Source organism: Pyrus communis, chromosome 9 (assembly GCF_041283825.1).
Source record: "Pyrus communis isolate YQ-2024b chromosome 9, ASM4128382v1, whole genome shotgun sequence".
Taxonomy (NCBI): Eukaryota; Viridiplantae; Streptophyta; class Magnoliopsida; order Rosales; family Rosaceae; genus Pyrus; species Pyrus communis.
In genome coordinates, this window is record NC_142573.1 from 1,910,687 (window position 1) to 1,927,131 (window position 16,445).

A 16,445-nucleotide genomic window follows, 5' to 3' on the forward strand; every position below is an offset into this window, starting at 1 on the left:
CAGAATTCTTATGCACAATGCAAATGCAGATCCAGCCAGCTCATAAACAAGCAAGACGAATCACAGTTTGATCACGAGTAATCCCCGAGTCAAGGCGTTCTCTGTACTGTAGATGGCGGAGATTCGTTTTCGGGAAGTCGAAAAACAAACAGAATCTTTTGAATTAAGCACTTGAAGACATGAAAGTAAATTTATTGATTCAGATATGATAACATGAGGCTACATTTATTTCTTTGGATGAAGGTACTGATCGACCGTGAGAGGTTTTGGACCGCCGAACCAGTTGATCAGAAAGATGTTCTCGATGTCTAATTTGAAGAACTGGAAGTTGTGAGTCTTGGGCCAGTCTGTTAACCATGCAGCAAAATTAAACAAAAATCACTCTGTTAGTTGAGCAGAAGATGAAACGAAAAGCTGAAATTACAAAAGGGTAATGCTAAGAGACTAAATACGGAGACATAATTTACCAATAGGAATAAGTGTTAAAGTAATAAACTAATTATCAACTTTCATGTCTTATAGTTTTCAAAATTTTGTTTACAAATTTAGTCTCCCTAACATTATCCATTACAAAATAGGGACCACAAGTGGTGTACTAGAGTGCAATGTTTATAATATCGGTATTGGTGGAAATATCGATATATAAATTGATGGAAATATCGATAGATATATCATTATTGATAACGATATCGGTTGCCTTTGGAAAATGTCATATGACAGTTTGTCGATATTCAACTGATATGTCAGAAATATTGATGAAATTTGTCAATTTTAGCCAAAATTTAACAGTTTCGCTGATATGGGGTAAAGGGCGAGCCTTAGCACAACAGAAAGGTTTTTTGTGACTGAAATATCACAAGTTCGAGTCGTGGAAATAACCTCTTTGCAAAGCAAGAGTAAGACTGCATACGATAAACGTTCCCTTGACTCTTGCAGAGTAAGAAGTCTTTTTGGGTTAGAGTTGCCCTTTTAACAGAATATCAACCGGTATTGAAGAAATTCAAACACTATATTTGTGTTTACCCTTCATCTCCGGATGCTTCGTGAACAAGGCCCTTTTAGCAAATTCTAATTCTTTAGGATCCGCAAGCCTCAGCTGAAAAAAATATCATGCATTCCAGGTTAGCCAAAATCAATGCGATTTCTCCTTCTTCTCATGGATAGTACGGATAACAAATAAATTTTCTGTTGCGGTACACCTTCCCGTTGAGTGTAAGCTTTGCACAAGTGGGATTTTCTGGGTCTGTCTTGCCACAGGTTCCGATAGGATGTTCACTAATTGTCAACGAAGCTCTTGGATCTTTCAGTGCATTTCTTGCAGTCGGATCAAGAGTTGTCAAGTAGAAGTAAGGGATACCACTGCCTTTTCCAGGTTCTCCGTCGCTAAATGAAACCACATTCCTGCATCGTATTTTCAAAATTATTTTATCCGAGAAAATAAGGATTTTTCATTCATTTCTTCTTTTAAAATGCTTTTAATATAGTAAATAGTTCTACACAAGTCAATTCTCTCTATTGAACAAGGCCTAGGAGTGTATGTCTGGCCTCGATCGAACCCTGCAAAATATTTCGCTTTTGCCTAAACTTGTACTCGTGAGGAATACTTGACTCAAATACTAGCATTGAGTAGTATATCTAACTTGATAATATATATAACAAGAAGAAATAAGAAATCTTACCCGAAGGGTGCTCCTCCCAAATCGCTTGAGATAGTACTGTGAACGGAAAAAAAAAAAAAAACACAAGTAAGCATGAAATGTCTAACTTCCAAACACAAATATCAACTACTTTCTAATGAAAATACTTCTAGCATAAACACTTATAAGCTAAAGTACTTCTTACAAAAGTAATTACAAATGACCCCAACAAGTGCTTCCATAATCAAAAGCACTTTTAAATTTTAATGGCAAACGTCACTAAAAGTGCTTTCTAACACCAATTTACAAGCAAGATTCTAGAGCACCCCACACATGTTTGAATTTCATCACAACACACAAGGTTCGAAATCAGATCTCCAATTTGACCAATAAGAAACCAAATTAAAATCACACAAATTCGGTTCTCTAATCAGCAAACTTAGGCCTGGTTTGGTACTGATGTGATTCTGAAAAAAGCTGGGAGCTATTTTTGTGTTTGGTAAACATTTAGCTTCAGCATTTTTTTTTCACAGTTTTGGGTGAAAAAAAGCCAAAAACAAGAAGCTGCAAAACCCAGCTTTGAAAAACCGGTTTTTTCCACATCTGTTTTACATAAAAGTTTACCAAACACTATAATATTGCATTTTTTTTTCAAAAGCACTTTTACAAAAATGTTTACCAAACACTTTGCTGCTTTATTTCACAGCTGCTTATTCTTATAGCAGAGCAAAATCAGTTTTTTTTTCAAAGCACAGCAATATGTGGACACAATGGTATCCCTCGTATCATGTGTTGTATCGTATCGTATCTCGATGTCGTATTCTCTTGTGGTCATATATCATTTCTTCTTGTTAATTTTATGCATCTGATCCATGTCGTATTGTGTCGTATCATGTATCCATGCATTGTAGGCCAAAAGCCTCTGTACCATCAAAACTGAGCGCCCCAAATTAACACACGACAGTAAAGTAAAAACCAACAGAAACAACACCAAAATACGAGAAGATAGTAAAGAGATCATTACTCCAAGACGCCCCAAATATTCTGGGAGACCAACCAACGAGCACTGGCAGCAGCATTCTCCGGGTCGGGTTTCTTCTGCAAGAGAACTCGCCCGTGCACGGGCACTTGGACATCCGACGGCACAGAAACCAGGTAGATTGCGAAAACGAAGTGGACAAGCCCTTTGATCTTCTTCGTCGTCGTCATCAGACTCTGTCTGTTTTCTGTCGTGGTTTTTTGTGTAGAAAGAGAGAGGGAAAGAAGGAGATGAGCATGATACTATACGGGAACGTGCTTTTTATACTCGAAATCTTATGGGCTGACCCCCGAATTAGCGGTTGTGAGCATGCGGGGAGGAGGTTCTATCCTCTGCAAGCGGGGGTGGCATATGGATAATGGATCGCTATTTACCTTCCTCATTTGTCTTTCTTCATTTACCTTTCTCACTCATCATTTGACACGTGTATTTTATTAACAAATTAAACTCCATAATTAATGAGTTAAAATCATAAATTCAAAATTTTCACCTTAAAATCATGAATTATGTAATTTAATTTGTTTGTAAAGTGCATGTGTAAAGTGATGAGTGTGAAAGATAAATATGGAAAGGCAAATAGAGAAGGTAGATAGTATTCCGGTAATGGATGTAACCGCACATTTCTCTTTTTTTTTTTTTTTTTTTTTTTTTTTTTTTTTTTTTTTTTTTTTTTTTTTCTATTTTGTTTAAAATTTATTAATTTCCTAACGAACGATAATCAATGCAAATGGATTTTCTATAATAAATTGGAAGTGATTTTCGCATACTGTCTTTGTCTCTTTGCACCCTTTAGTGTATCTTTGATCTTTGAAAGAAGTGCGTAAATGATAAAAAGAAGTGTGCCAAGTGCTTGCATTACTTTCTTAATATAATAACGAATAATGCTGGGAATACCGCATATTTATACCACACGTGATGTGATAAATACATTAGTCAATGAAAAATACTTTTATTAATTGACATGATGTTTACAATCCTTTGCAGAGAAATAAATCTTCAACTTTATTAAGAATATGAGATGTCCAAAAAATCTTGTAGAAAATGAATAAAAAGAAGTTGAAATTAAAATTAAAAAGAAAGTTGCATGCACTTCATTGCAGCTTAATTATGATACTTCATATATATAGTTGTGTTCTTGTCCATACTCTCTCTTTAATTTTGAATAACGCCTCCATCCGGCCCACGTTTTTTCTCCTCTGGCTTTTTTTTCCCTTTTTCTGTTCACTCTTTTTTTTTGGAGAATTCACATGAATTGTCCATTTGGAGCTTACACAACACTCACAAGTCACTAGTCACAATACCCACGACCATAAAGTATAAATGCACAAATATACAAAACGAAAAGGATTATACTTGGGTTCTGACTGTTTATTCATGCACACGAGCTCATGTGTTTATCTACCTTGCAACATTTGTTGAGTTTATATGATGGGCTAAAAAATATCAACTCAAGAAGCCCATAAAAGTTGGGCTTCACAATTGGGCTTTCCCACAAAACAGTTGGACTAGCGGAAGCCCACCCGGCAAGTTCGTAAATTCGCGGTAGCAGCGAGCACATTCCGAACTGCAAATAATGCAACCGAAAAGTCAGACTCCTCCTGCAATTGTCAGCGGAAATATCATCATCGATTAGACAATTCCGAAAGAGTCCGACATGTCGGCGCACGCCAGCAACATCAACCACCCAACCGTCTCAGAAATCCGAACCCTGCATTGGAATTGGAGCCCCTCGACATCTCTCTTCTGAGAGGAGAAACACCAATCCGAAGATCAAGCACATGGGTTTTCTCACCTTCGCCGCTGCAGGCGGCGGCCTGATTTTGATGGGCGTATACGAGGCCATTTCTTCCTCAATCCAAAACCCAAACGCAGATTCAGATTCAGATTCATCTCCGCCGTCGCCGCCTCAAGCTCCGATTCGTCCCCCGCCGCTGCAGTCTAAAGCGAAAACGCAGTCTCGATCATCGTCGATTTATTACCTCGCCGCCGCCGTTATTTCGTTGCTGTTCATCTTGAACTCTTTGGTTTCTTTCTTTGATGCGCTCGACTCAGCCGACGGAGTCGGGTCAGCTATGCAGTTGCAAGTCCTGGCGGTCGCATCGCTGTTCTTGCTGTACGCGATTACGGGTCTTCTGGTAAAATTCACGAATTCAGCTCTACCTTGTTCGTTGCTTAGTTTGGTCGGTCTTTTCGCATTCGTTGAAGAATTTTTAATGTTTTACCTTCAAAGAAAAGACACGTTCGGAATCGAAAATCGGTACTTTGATCTGTTGCTTGTGCCTATTGCTGTTTGTATATTTTCTACAATGCTTGAATTCAACAACCCCAAATCGAATTATCCGAAATTGGCTCGTGGGGTTGGGCTGGTTCTGCAAGGAATGTGGTTTCTGCAAATGGGTATTTCTTTGTACACCGGCTTCATGGCGCACGGATGCTCGTTGCACGAAAAGAGTAGAGGGAATTACACAGTGAAATGTAAGGGGCACCCTGAGTATCACAGGGCTAGAGCCATCGTCACGCTTCAATTTAACTGCCATCTTGCTTTTACGGTGGTTATGGTTGTGGGAGTGTACTCGATTATCAGTAGGAAGAGTGGCGGAGTTCGCGGTGATGTTTCGCACTATAAGCCGCTTGGCACAGAAGTACATCAGTTTGATAATCAGAGCCGGTTTACTTTGGATTCTGATGAGGATGATGAGATTAAAGAGGAGGGGAATTTGGCAATGCAGAAAGCCGGCGAAGTGGAATTGGGCGTGAACGGTTATGGTTCTCATAAGTGAGGTATATCTTACCGAATTTTGATATGCTGAACGTACTACTCCATTTTTCATGCTGCATTTATGCATTCAGTTTCAACCGACTTCCTGAACTTGATTATCGTTGTTGGCATACTGATAGTTCTTTGTAACTTTTCTATAGCTAGATATTCTTTATGGATAAGCTCATCAGCTTATATGGAGAATGAGTAAGGATTTGGAAAATGATGTAGTAGTTCTTCAATCTTTGATCTTAAATCGCATTAAGTTTCTTAAATCTTTTCTAAACTGCGATCGTGAAAGTAAATTGATGTCTGGTCTTTTATTAACCGTGTTAATGTTCATCAGTTTGTAAATCTTTTACTCATGTAACTCAGTTCGGCTGCTGAGTTCAGTTGAATCTTATTTATATTCTCTTGGAGTCGGACATATTAGGATTCAGGACGAGTAGTTTCCTTCTTCTTTTACACTTGAATGTTGATGTCCTAATCTATTTGTAAGCAGGTTCTTCATACGGAGGACGCATAGGAATTTTATGTATTTGGGTGCCTTAAGCTGGAAGATTGCATAGGAGCAGGTTCAATATGTAACTTTCATGCTTAGCCAACAAGTTTCCGAATTGCCGATTCAGAAGGACCTTAGGAACTCCACATTGTAGATTGATTTTCTTCAATTGCCTGGATTTTCTTGAAGACTTCTTTCATACTCTGCTCTGTAATCGGAGTAGCGTGAACATAGTTGGGCTCGGGAGTCTGTTACTCGCATAATGAGGACTCTGTATGGATCTACGGACGCAAATTTGCGCCTTGTGCAAGCATGTCCGACTCCAAGAAATCAAATGCACCCTTATGCAAGTGTGTCCGACTCCAAGAAAATGCAAATAAGGTGCAACCTTACTGAACTCAGTGTTAAGACCCTCTCTACGTCTTTCTCAATTGCACTGTAAAAGTAACTCTTTATTACACAAATGACAACTTTACAACTGACGCATGCTGCTTTACAAGAACCCTATTTATACCCCAACATGATCCTCTCCGGATCATTTTGGTGAGGATCCTGGGGATCTGTGAGTTGTGTCTATTCATCGTACTTCATGCGGTCAGTTTTTGTCAGGTACTGTTTGTGTTTAATTTTAAATAAAAATATTTAAACTAATTTATGACCGTACGATGTACAATGAACGGACATGATTCACGAATCTCCGGAATTCTTACAAAGAGGATCCGGATTCATTTATACTAACTATGAACATACTTACATGCTAAGCAACAAACCAACAGCTTTAACCACAATTAGTTACAATTTCTAATCGGACAATACTTGGGAACTCAGTGGAGAGTACCTAACTTACTGAATATCCTACATGGGCTGTTAGCACGCAGTTCAGCTTCCGCCTGATCTCAAGCACTAGGAATCCAGATCTAACGGTGATTTTTCACAGACGTGCTCATGGAGATGGATACCCATTTAATAGCCGTGGTGGAGTCTTGGCCCATTCATCGCCATGCTATTAAATATTTTGATTTAAGTTCTTTCTTTCTAAGAGGTGGAACAAAATAACCCGGTTGAAGCGTAATGATCATACGTCTGTGGATGTTGTGACGGGTGCTTATGACTTGGTAGTCTGTGGCTTGGCATGAAATTGGGCATCTGCTTGGGCTTGGGCATAGTTCTGTTCGAGGAGCTGTAATGCTTCCCACTATTAGCTCCGGCTTCACACGCCGGAGGTTGACTAGGGATGATATTAAGCGGAATCAAGGCTCTATATAAGACTGGATCGATGATGATCACCAAGTTCACTTATTAGTAAGTTCATCAAAAGCCGTGATTTTCTAGTTTCCTGTATCGAATAAATGTACCTATTGTACGGAAAAACCTGTCTTGTAACTGGTAAAAATTCTCCGTTGAGCATATAACTGGGGATAATTAATATTCTCCAACCATATAAACTGTACCTAGGTGTTATAAAAAAATAAACAAATAAAAGTTGTACCAGTATGTATATGTTGGACAAAATTGCAAAGAGCTTTATTTACAGACTTCATTTTCCAAGTCCAAATCCTTCATGCTTGTGTAACACCTAGACAAAATTACATAAAACACAAAGCTCAATGCACTTAGTGAGGCCAAAAACCAGTAGTATTTATCAAGTCTAGCTTCATTCATGTCATCAGAGAACCAGCTCTGCCTTCCTCCTGAACTTGTAACTGCCTCAACCGTTGCAATCAAAAGGGTACTCAGGTAACTTCCCACCCCAAAAACGCTAGTGTACAATGCAAAGGCCATTGTTCTCATCCTTCTGGGGACTTCAGAGTAAAAGAACTCTTGTATTCCAACAACGGTGAAAATGTCTGAAATGCCTAGAAGAATGTACTGTGGAAGCAGCCAAAAGATGCTAAACGGTACAGTTTCGGGTTGAGATCCCAGCATTTCCATTTCTCTGCTGATCTTGAGCCTTTTTGTTTCCACAACCGCTGCGATGACCATTGCTATGACCGAAACGAACATTCCGATCCCCATCCGTTGCATCACGCTAATACCCTTTTCATTAGACGTAACCAGACGCGTAATCGGGATCATTATTTTGTCATACAGAGGCATCAGGAGGATTATGGAAAGTGTGATAGCGCTTTGAAGAGTTGCTGGTGGAACCTTGAAGTTGCTTCCAATGTTCCTCTTCATCGTCATGCCTTGTTTGGTGAAAAATGTTGGAGGCTGTTGGAAAATCACTGCAAACATCAAAAGCATAATCCATATTGGCAGAAGCCTCAAAAGCACTTTTGCATTTTCAAGCACGTAGAAGCCACTTTTGGGATTCCCAACCAAGCTTGCTGTGCTGCTATTATTTTGACAGCAAAGCGGTTTCTCTTGAAGCCTACATAGTATAAAACCAGCCAAATAATATATCATTAGCATCAGGATTCATGTACATTCATTCTAAGGAAAACTAATGAAAATGACTTGAAAATTTTGAGTTTTAACGATAATGACAGAATAAAGGGTAAAGTGAATAGTATGAGAATTGACTTTTTAGTGTAAAAATGTGATTTTTCATTAAAGTGAACAGTACCGATAACTTTTCGTTAAAGTTCTCTTAATTCTAAGGGAAAATTTTCGATCCACACTCTCATTTTCTCCTTTTGGCAGTCGTTGATTTATATATGTCCCTTCATTCTCCTTTGTTTATTCAACCCAACAGGTAAGGGAGGAGTGCAGGGGAGAAAAAGAGAGTGGGAAAATCATTATTGTAAACTTGACCATTAAAACCACAAAAAGAAGTACCATGTTAGAAATTAGTTAACTTACTCTAGCTCGGTAACATTAGTTTCATTCGGTAATATGATTCTGCATTTCATTAACCTTAATGCAGTTGCCTTGATGACTTGAACTATGTTGAAAATAGGCTTATAATCCATTGCCTGATCATTTTCTCTGTATGTATAGATTCGGCTTCCACACATAAACACCACGACCGATATAACCATCGATATCATGGGGATGGCGAAACCTATAATCCAACCGAAAGTGTCTTGAATGTAGGACATGAGAGTGACACCCATGAGGCTGCCACTGCAAACACCAAAATACCACCACTGAAAAAACATTGTCTTTTTGCTTGATTTTTGGTCGTCTTTGCTGCTAGGAAGTTCCTCTTCACCGTCCAGTTGGTCTGCTCCAAATGCTTGCAGCGATGGGTTGTATCCGCCTTGACCTAGAGAAATCAAGTACAGAGAGCAAAACAGAAATGATGAATTGGAACTTGCTTTGTTTGCAGCACGTGTTGCCCGGGTGAATGCCGTTGATGTCAATGCCACAAGCCCCTAAAAACAAAACCATGTATATGTGAGCTTATAGTTGCACCTTTCCTACACATTTAGAGCAAAAATTTATCGTGACCAAATTGAAAGTCGAGAGGCCAAATCAGATAAAGGTCATAAACGGTAGTTGTAGTTGGGAGGTTTTATTTGTAAAAGATGTCAGTGCAATTAGTAGTAAACCTACTTGCTTTTTTTTTTAACAGTAAACCCACTTTTTATGACCTTTTATTCTTCAACAATAAATTAAGAGGCATTTCTAAAAATCTCCACTATATTCTAATGGAAAGAAGATTAGTGCAGATGACTCATACTCCATTTTAAATCTATCATCAGCAACATCTTGATTAAAAAAAAAAAAAAAAAAAAAAATTTGTGCCGAGCTTTTAAACTTTTAGCAAAAAAGGAATTTCTGTTTAATAAGATACTTTTAACTATATAAATTCCTATTTATTCAGTGATATCCTATGATCAAGATAATTGGCCTAAATTCGCTAAAACTATTTTATAGATAGTCATTTATATTAAGTAAGAATCAAAGAAGATCAAGTAAGTGCATATGTGGGTTAGGTTAGTTGACCATTGCAGCGTGCAAACCTTGCGCTAGAATTCGAATCTCACTTTCAACTAGTTAGAGATATCCCTTTGTCAAAAACAAAGGAAAGGAAGGGAGGAAACAAAGTGAATGTGTACTTACTGCAACATAGAGGAAAGAAGAGACCAAGATGGTGGGATATCTATCCCAGTAAGAGTCGACAAGGGGTGCAACTAAGAGTGGGAGCATGGATGTGAACCCACACCAACTGTTTACCGTCTTGGCTGCTGCCGAGTTGCTCATTTTCACCACATCGGTTAAATAAGTCACTAGATTCGATGCCACTCCTTTGTATGCAAATCTCTCCATCCCAGAAATCACTATAATTATAAATAAACAGACAAAAATTAACCCATCTGGCCGGTAAAACTCACATCATGAAGAGAGTATGATTAATTACCTATCAGAAGAAAGCAAGAGGTGCCGAGTCTTTTTCCTCCTGATCCAGCCATGATGTTCCAAAATTATATCAAAGGATGACTGCTAATGATCCCTTTAACATACAACCTCTGCTTCGATGTGATGCGAAGCTACTAGAAAATTGAGCTATAGCCACGGAACTCGGCTTTAGCGCTCCTATAATCTGTCATCATTTGGAGATTACTGTGCTGCTACTGTTGTTTTCATATTCCCACCAACCAGCAATAACGCAAACTTCATCATCATTGGCAATATATTTCCTTCCTTCCCAAACACTTATGAAAATGTTTTGTATATATAATGGTAAGCTCTCCAACAATGCTCGCACAAATTTATTAGGCAATGGAAAGAGCTGTCAATTAAAGTTAAATGGATTCCACTTTATTTTATTTTTTCAGTTTTGGGCGCGGTGTCTTCATGGCGACGTGACCAAGAAGGCAATGATCTGATGCAACAAAATAAGCCCCATACGTCAGTCTCTAACGTTCACTGTTTGATATCCTACCGATATATGTGCCACATAATGATGGAACAAGTGGAGCGTTTGACACGTAGGATGGGCCAGCCCTTGGAAAGGGATCCGGGGAGGAGCTTGCCAGGATTGCTTGGTAAGCAAACAACCAGTTATGTAGGCGCCAACTCCAAGTTCGGGTCAGTCCCAGAAAAAGGATCCTCTCTCAATTCCTTTCATAAAATTCACTAAATCCATCAATTCGGACCTTTAAAATTTGATCCAACGTCTAAAATCATTATAACTTTTAAAGGAACCTCTATTTTTAACCGTTGGATCAAATTTCAAGAGCCCAGATTGGTGGATTTGACGAAAGCGAGAAGATCCCTTTCCTCCTACTTTGTGTTCCATGTGATGCGAATCATGTGATATACATGGAAGATTCCCAAGGTTATTCCAATTAAGTTCCAACTAGTAATTATATAAACCATACAGAGTCGGATGATAAATAAATGGGATACACTTTCATGCAATTAAACCCTAAAAGTAGCTTAACCATTAATGTTTTCTTGCCAACCATACATCAAAGATATGTTAGAATAGGTTCCTTAATTTTTAGAATTTTCGCTGTGATTATTGTTTTTTAAGGTAATAAGTATTTTATTAAACAAATAAAATGAAAAACATCGTCATCAAAATACAATTTTATAATTATAAACACAACATAACGATAATAAAAAAAACAATCACTTTTAAATTAGTTTTATTTACTTTTCATTTTTCATACGGGGAATGAAAAGTAAATAAAACTAACATAGGGAATAATACTCGTGTATTCAAAATGATCACATAAACATCTTATATATTGTCAGATAATTTGGCATATCATATTTATTTTGCATCAAAACTAATGATTTGATGTAAACATTTCACAAACAATAACTTGCATGTGCCACACTTGTGCACGTAATTTCCATATAATTAAGATTCAGTACTAAAAGATGAATGATGATCATCTCCGGATCCTCTGTGGAAGAACTCTGAGAATCTATCAATCGTATTCGTTTATAATACATCGTGCGATCAGAAATCATTGTAAATTTTTTATTTAAAATTGAATATTAATAGTACTAGATAAAAATTAGTCACACGATATACAATAAACAGACACAATTAAAAGATTTCCAGAATCCTCACATTGAGGATCCGGATCCTCAATAGTGCTACTAGCTACTACTACCACAAGATAAGATTCCATGGTGATCAGAAAGCAGCCTCATTATCCTACGCAGAAAACACTTTTGACTGAGTGTCCAATCTCCGTTAATAATGATATGCACACCGGTCGGTTCTCTCCTTTCAGTCTGTTACAATTTGTTCATCTTTTTGTGTCGAAAAATCCACACAATTAGGGCAACAGAAGCAATAAAGTTTTGAGTGCGTTTGATTTTTGGATGCGTTTCGTTTGAGAATTGAACTAAAAGAGAGATTCATCAGCATGCGTTACTTGTGAAGGGCAAAGCATGCAGATGACACACAGGGACACACAAGTGACTTACGCAGACACACAGTTTACACACACAACTGCAGACAGGCATGCATGCACCCGCACTTCTTTTCTATATACAGTTGTTGTGTATATACATGCTGTGGTGGCTGACGAGGATGGCTGCTACGTATAAGTTTCAGCTAGGAATTAAACTAAGAAATCTAAATTAAAAAATTAGGTAAAAGATAACTAGCTGAAGATATGTAGTCTGGAAGGGACAGTTGGATGGAGCATGAATGTTCTTCAGTGCTTCGAGGAGTAGTTTTAAACTTTTCATTTGGGTGGCTTGCAGCGATGGAAAGCACTCGATTTCTTTATGAAAACGACTAGCGATTTGTAGTGAAAGATTTCTGAGAGATAAAAACAAAACAAAACCGTCGTTCCTAAGAAAGTACAGTCATGTGACGTTACTATTTCACTTAAATTATAATATCTATATTTTTATTTTATTAATAAAGTTTAGAAGTTATATCAGTTATGTCGTTCATCTTTATTATAACACATCGAATAATACATTATGTGATTTGTGTTCTCAGTTCTTATAAAATTTATATGATATTATATTTTCTCAAGCATGAGTGCCTTTTAGTGGTACCCTACTTTTGAGTTGTGCATGGTTGAGCTAGCTACACATGATAATCTTTACAAGAGGGGTCGACAGGGACAGGGACAACAATGGAGGCAAACGAACTGTCGCTTTGTAATCTTAAAATTCTTTGACACACGTATGCAAAACAATATCGAGACATGAGTGCCGCATTCTTGGATATTCTTCCGATTTACATAAACACAATCCACATGTTATGCTGTATTTATAGGTATGGAATTTTTGTACAGCGCGGTTAATTACACCTTTGAATGTAACAAAAGGGACTATTATTTATAAATGAATAAATTAATTTATATTGTTGATGCACGAAAGTGTAACCAACGGATGGTAGATGAAGTTGATCTCTGCAGTTGTGCTAATTACAAATGACGCACTCTCATGATGTTTAGTTTGTTTCACTTAAACACCAAATATATGTAAATATTTAGTACTTGTTTATAAGTGTTTTTCAAATGATTGAAAATGTTTTTAGTGAAATTGTTTTTGGATTCCAAAAGAATTTGAACTGCTTTCTTCATGAAGCACCAGTGATGTGTTTCTTGCAGGAAGCATTTCAAGTGTTTTTTTTTCAAAATTCACTTACATTTTTAATTTTTTACTAAAGATTAATTTCAAAAGCACTTAATCAAAAGTACTATCAGTCATTCTAAAATCACTTCTAAAATGATACCTTATTATAGGTTTTTTTAGTCAAAATGGTCCATGAGATTGACATATATAACTTCTCACGTTGATCCTTGAGATTTTAAATCGAGAGAAGTAGTTCATGAATTTGACCACTGTCAATCATTTTCGTCTTTTATTTATTAAAATTGTGGGTATTTTGTCGTTTTGGTCCTTATTTAACATTTTTCACAGAATTATCAGAATGATTGATGGAGGGACCAATATGAAGAGTTATTTCAATCTCAAAAGACCATTTTGACTAAAATACCTTTTATATATATATATATATATATATATATATATATATATATGTTCGTACCGTATCGTATATAGACTTAGCTTAGATTAAATCTTTAACTTGTTTGTGGTTTCCTTTTTTCGCATAGGTTTAATCAAGTCTAAGTTGGGAAAGAATGTTTAAGATAATATAAACTTTTAAAGACGTGAAGTAGTGAAATTTATATTTAATGGACAATGTAGTGAGTTTCTCTTTCATGATTAGTTCATCATCGTCATATGATAAAAATGCTACGTCAATCAAATGGCCCAGGGGGACTCTCAGAGTGGAGGAATGCTTGAGAATGAATTTGGTTATTGAGATTTAAAATCAATAGAAGTAGATCATGAATTTGTTCATCGTCAATCATTTTTGTCCTTTATTTATTAAAATTGTAGGTATTTTGTCGTTTCGGTCCTTATTTAACATTTTTCACGGAATTACTAAAATGATTGATGGAAGTGTTAGTGTTTCTGGAATCAATGAGTGTTTTGATGTAGATGGAGCTGAACAGAAAGAACAAACGATGAACAAAAGACTGGAGGAAACGAATGGTTTCGAGTTCTTCTTCTCTGCAGAAAGTTTGCAGAGGAATAATTCTTTTCTATTTAGAAAGGAGCACTAACGTGCTTTACATTAACTGAAGGTCCTTAACTTGGGACCACATAAACCTCTACATTTCATCCTAGACACACATCTTTCCAATTTCATGGATCTAACAACACATGGCACTCATGGCCCTTTTACAAAACTAGACATTTACACTTTGCCTCATTCTGCACAAGTGAATACACCAATTTAAACAAAAACTTATTCTAAAAACTTTTCAGCTCAAATACTTATAATTCAACACTCCCCTTTAAGTTTTGAGCTGATTTCACACCAAGCATATCTCGAAGATAGTTGAACCGATCCTTAGACAAAGGTTTTGTGAAGATATCTGCAACCTGTTTTTCAGCGGGACAGTATACCAGATCAATGATTCCTTCTTGCAGTGCATCCTTAATAAAGTGATACCTTCTATCAATGTGTTTTGTCTTTTGATGGAACACAGAATTCTTTGTGATAGCAATGGCAGATGTGTTGTCGCAGTGAAGGGGAGTAGCTACAGTTTGTAATTCTCCAAAATCTTCCAAAACAAACCTTAGCCATATTGCTTGTGTAGTTGCTTCTGATGCACTTATGTATTCAGCCTCTGCAGTTGAGAGTGCAACACAGTTTTGCTTGACTGAAGCCCAGGAAAACACACCACTGCCAAATGAGAAAGCATATCCTGATGTGCTTTTGCTGTCTTCCAAAGAACCACCCCAGTCACTATCGCAGAAGCCAATTAAGTAAGATTTTCTTCCTTTCACATACTCTAAGCCATAGTCCAGAGTTCCCTTGATGTATCTGAGTACTCTCTTTGCAGTTCCATAGTGTTTGTTGGTAGGACAGTCCATGTATCTGGCCAACAAACTAGCTGCATACATTATATCCGGCCTTGTAGCAATGAGATATAGGAGACTTCCCACAATGCTCCTATACAATTCATCACTTGCATATCCACTTCCATCATCTTTAGATAGCTTCTCAGTAGCTACCAGAGGAGTTGAGACAGTCTTTGCTTCATTTAAACCAAATTTGCTCAGTAAAGAGCTTGCATACTTCTTCTGATTAATGAAGATGCTAGAATCTGTTTGTATCACTCCCATCCCAAGGAAGTGGTGAAGGAGACCTAAATCTGTCATCTCATACTTCATTTTCATATCTTCTTTGAACTCTTCTAGCATTGATTTGCAACTACCAGTGTAGACTATATCATCTACATAGATAGACACAATTAGAATATCTTCTCCCCTTGCTTTTATATACAGAGTTGGTTCACTCAAGCTTTTCTTGAATCCGCATTGTGAGAAATAGCTGTCAATCTCACCATACCAAGCTCTCGGAGCTTGTTTTAAACCATAGAGGGCCTTATGAAGTTTGTACACCTTTTCTTCCTTGTCTTTCACTACAAAACCTTCAGGTTGCTCAACATAGACCTCTTCTTGTAGAACTCCATTCAAGAAAGCCGATTTCACATCTAACTGATACAATTTCCAGCTTTTTTGTGCAGCCAAAGCTATTAATGTTCTAATGGTATCCAACCTAGCAACCGGAGCATAAGTCTCATTGTAGTCCAAACCAGGCTTTTGTGCATAGCCTTTTGCAACCAACCTTGCTTTATTCTTCAACACTGAGCCATCAAGATTTAACTTAGTTTTGTAGACCCATTTGACCCCTATAACAGATTTTTCAGTTGGTCTGTCAACAAGTTTCCAGGTGCCATTCTTTTCAATCATAAACAGCTCATCCTCCATAGCTTTTAACCAAGACTCATCTTGTTTGGCATCCTCATACTTCTCTGGATCCATGATACACAGATTACATTGAGCCAATACATCATTCAGATTCCTCCATTTCAAATGTGTATTACCAAATGCTTGATTTTGTCCTTCAATTGCATTTGACATGCTTGAAGATTCACCTAGGATAGGTGACCTTGATTCAGATTCATAGTCTTCACTATTAGGAGCTCTTCTAGACTGAGATAGAATAGGTGATGTAGGGGACAACACCATTCTGTCATTACTCTCTGTGCTTATATC

The 16,445-nt window shown here is 37.3% G+C and overlaps 3 protein-coding genes across 3 annotated transcripts; 1 reads left to right on the forward strand and 2 right to left on the reverse strand.

Moving 5' to 3' along the window:
* Positions 1-176: 176 nt before the first annotated feature.
* On the reverse strand, positions 177-2,906 carry LOC137738854 (uncharacterized). The gene is made up of 5 exons (XM_068478328.2): positions 2,662-2,906; positions 1,680-1,715; positions 1,200-1,401; positions 1,024-1,096; positions 177-347 (listed from the first exon to the last, which is right to left on the reverse strand). Exons 1-5 carry the CDS (start codon positions 2,844-2,846, stop codon positions 226-228), a joined length of 618 nt encoding a protein of 205 aa, XP_068334429.2. The 5' UTR covers positions 2,847-2,906; the 3' UTR covers positions 177-225.
* A 1,330-nt stretch (positions 2,907-4,236) lies between these two features.
* Positions 4,237-6,418, forward strand: LOC137740046 (uncharacterized). The gene is made up of 2 exons (XM_068479834.2): positions 4,237-5,457; positions 5,937-6,418. The coding sequence occupies exon 1, from the start codon at positions 4,455-4,457 to the stop codon at positions 5,454-5,456; it is 1,002 nt and encodes a 333-aa protein (XP_068335935.2). The 5' UTR covers positions 4,237-4,454; the 3' UTR covers position 5,457; positions 5,937-6,418.
* Positions 6,419-7,436: 1,018 nt separating this feature from the next.
* On the reverse strand, positions 7,437-10,619 carry LOC137738730 (protein NRT1/ PTR FAMILY 5.8-like). The gene is made up of 4 exons (XM_068478205.2): positions 10,243-10,619; positions 9,945-10,162; positions 8,739-9,253; positions 7,437-8,307 (listed from the first exon to the last, which is right to left on the reverse strand). Exons 1-4 carry the CDS (start codon positions 10,292-10,294, stop codon positions 7,461-7,463), a joined length of 1,632 nt encoding a protein of 543 aa, XP_068334306.2. The 5' UTR covers positions 10,295-10,619; the 3' UTR covers positions 7,437-7,460.
* Between the last annotated feature and the right edge of the window lie 5,826 nt (positions 10,620-16,445).

Bases quoted from the DNA above. Each gene is read 5' to 3' on its own strand.
- LOC137738854 (XM_068478328.2), bottom strand. From the start codon at position 2,846: ATGACGACGACGAAGAAGATCAAAGGGCTTGTCCACTTCGTTTTCGCA. The intron at 1,402-1,679 runs GTAAGATTTCTT...AATACGATGCAG, and splicing joins TTGGGAGGAGCACCCTTCGG to GAATGTGGTTTCATTTAGCG. The intron at 1,097-1,199 runs GTGTACCGCAAC...TATTTTTTTCAG, and splicing joins AGCTTACACTCAACGGGAAG to CTGAGGCTTGCGGATCCTAA.
- LOC137738730 (XM_068478205.2), bottom strand. From the start codon at position 10,294: ATGGCTGGATCAGGAGGAAAAAGACTCGGCACCTCTTGCTTTCTTCTG. The intron at 10,163-10,242 runs GTAATTAATCAT...TTATAATTATAG, and splicing joins CTCTTGCTTTCTTCTGATAG to TGATTTCTGGGATGGAGAGA. The intron at 8,308-8,738 runs GTAAGTTAACTA...TATACTATGTAG, and splicing joins ACTAATGTTACCGAGCTAGA to GCTTCAAGAGAAACCGCTTT.
- LOC137740046 (XM_068479834.2), top strand. From the start codon at position 4,455: ATGGGTTTTCTCACCTTCGCCGCTGCAGGCGGCGGCCTGATTTTGATG.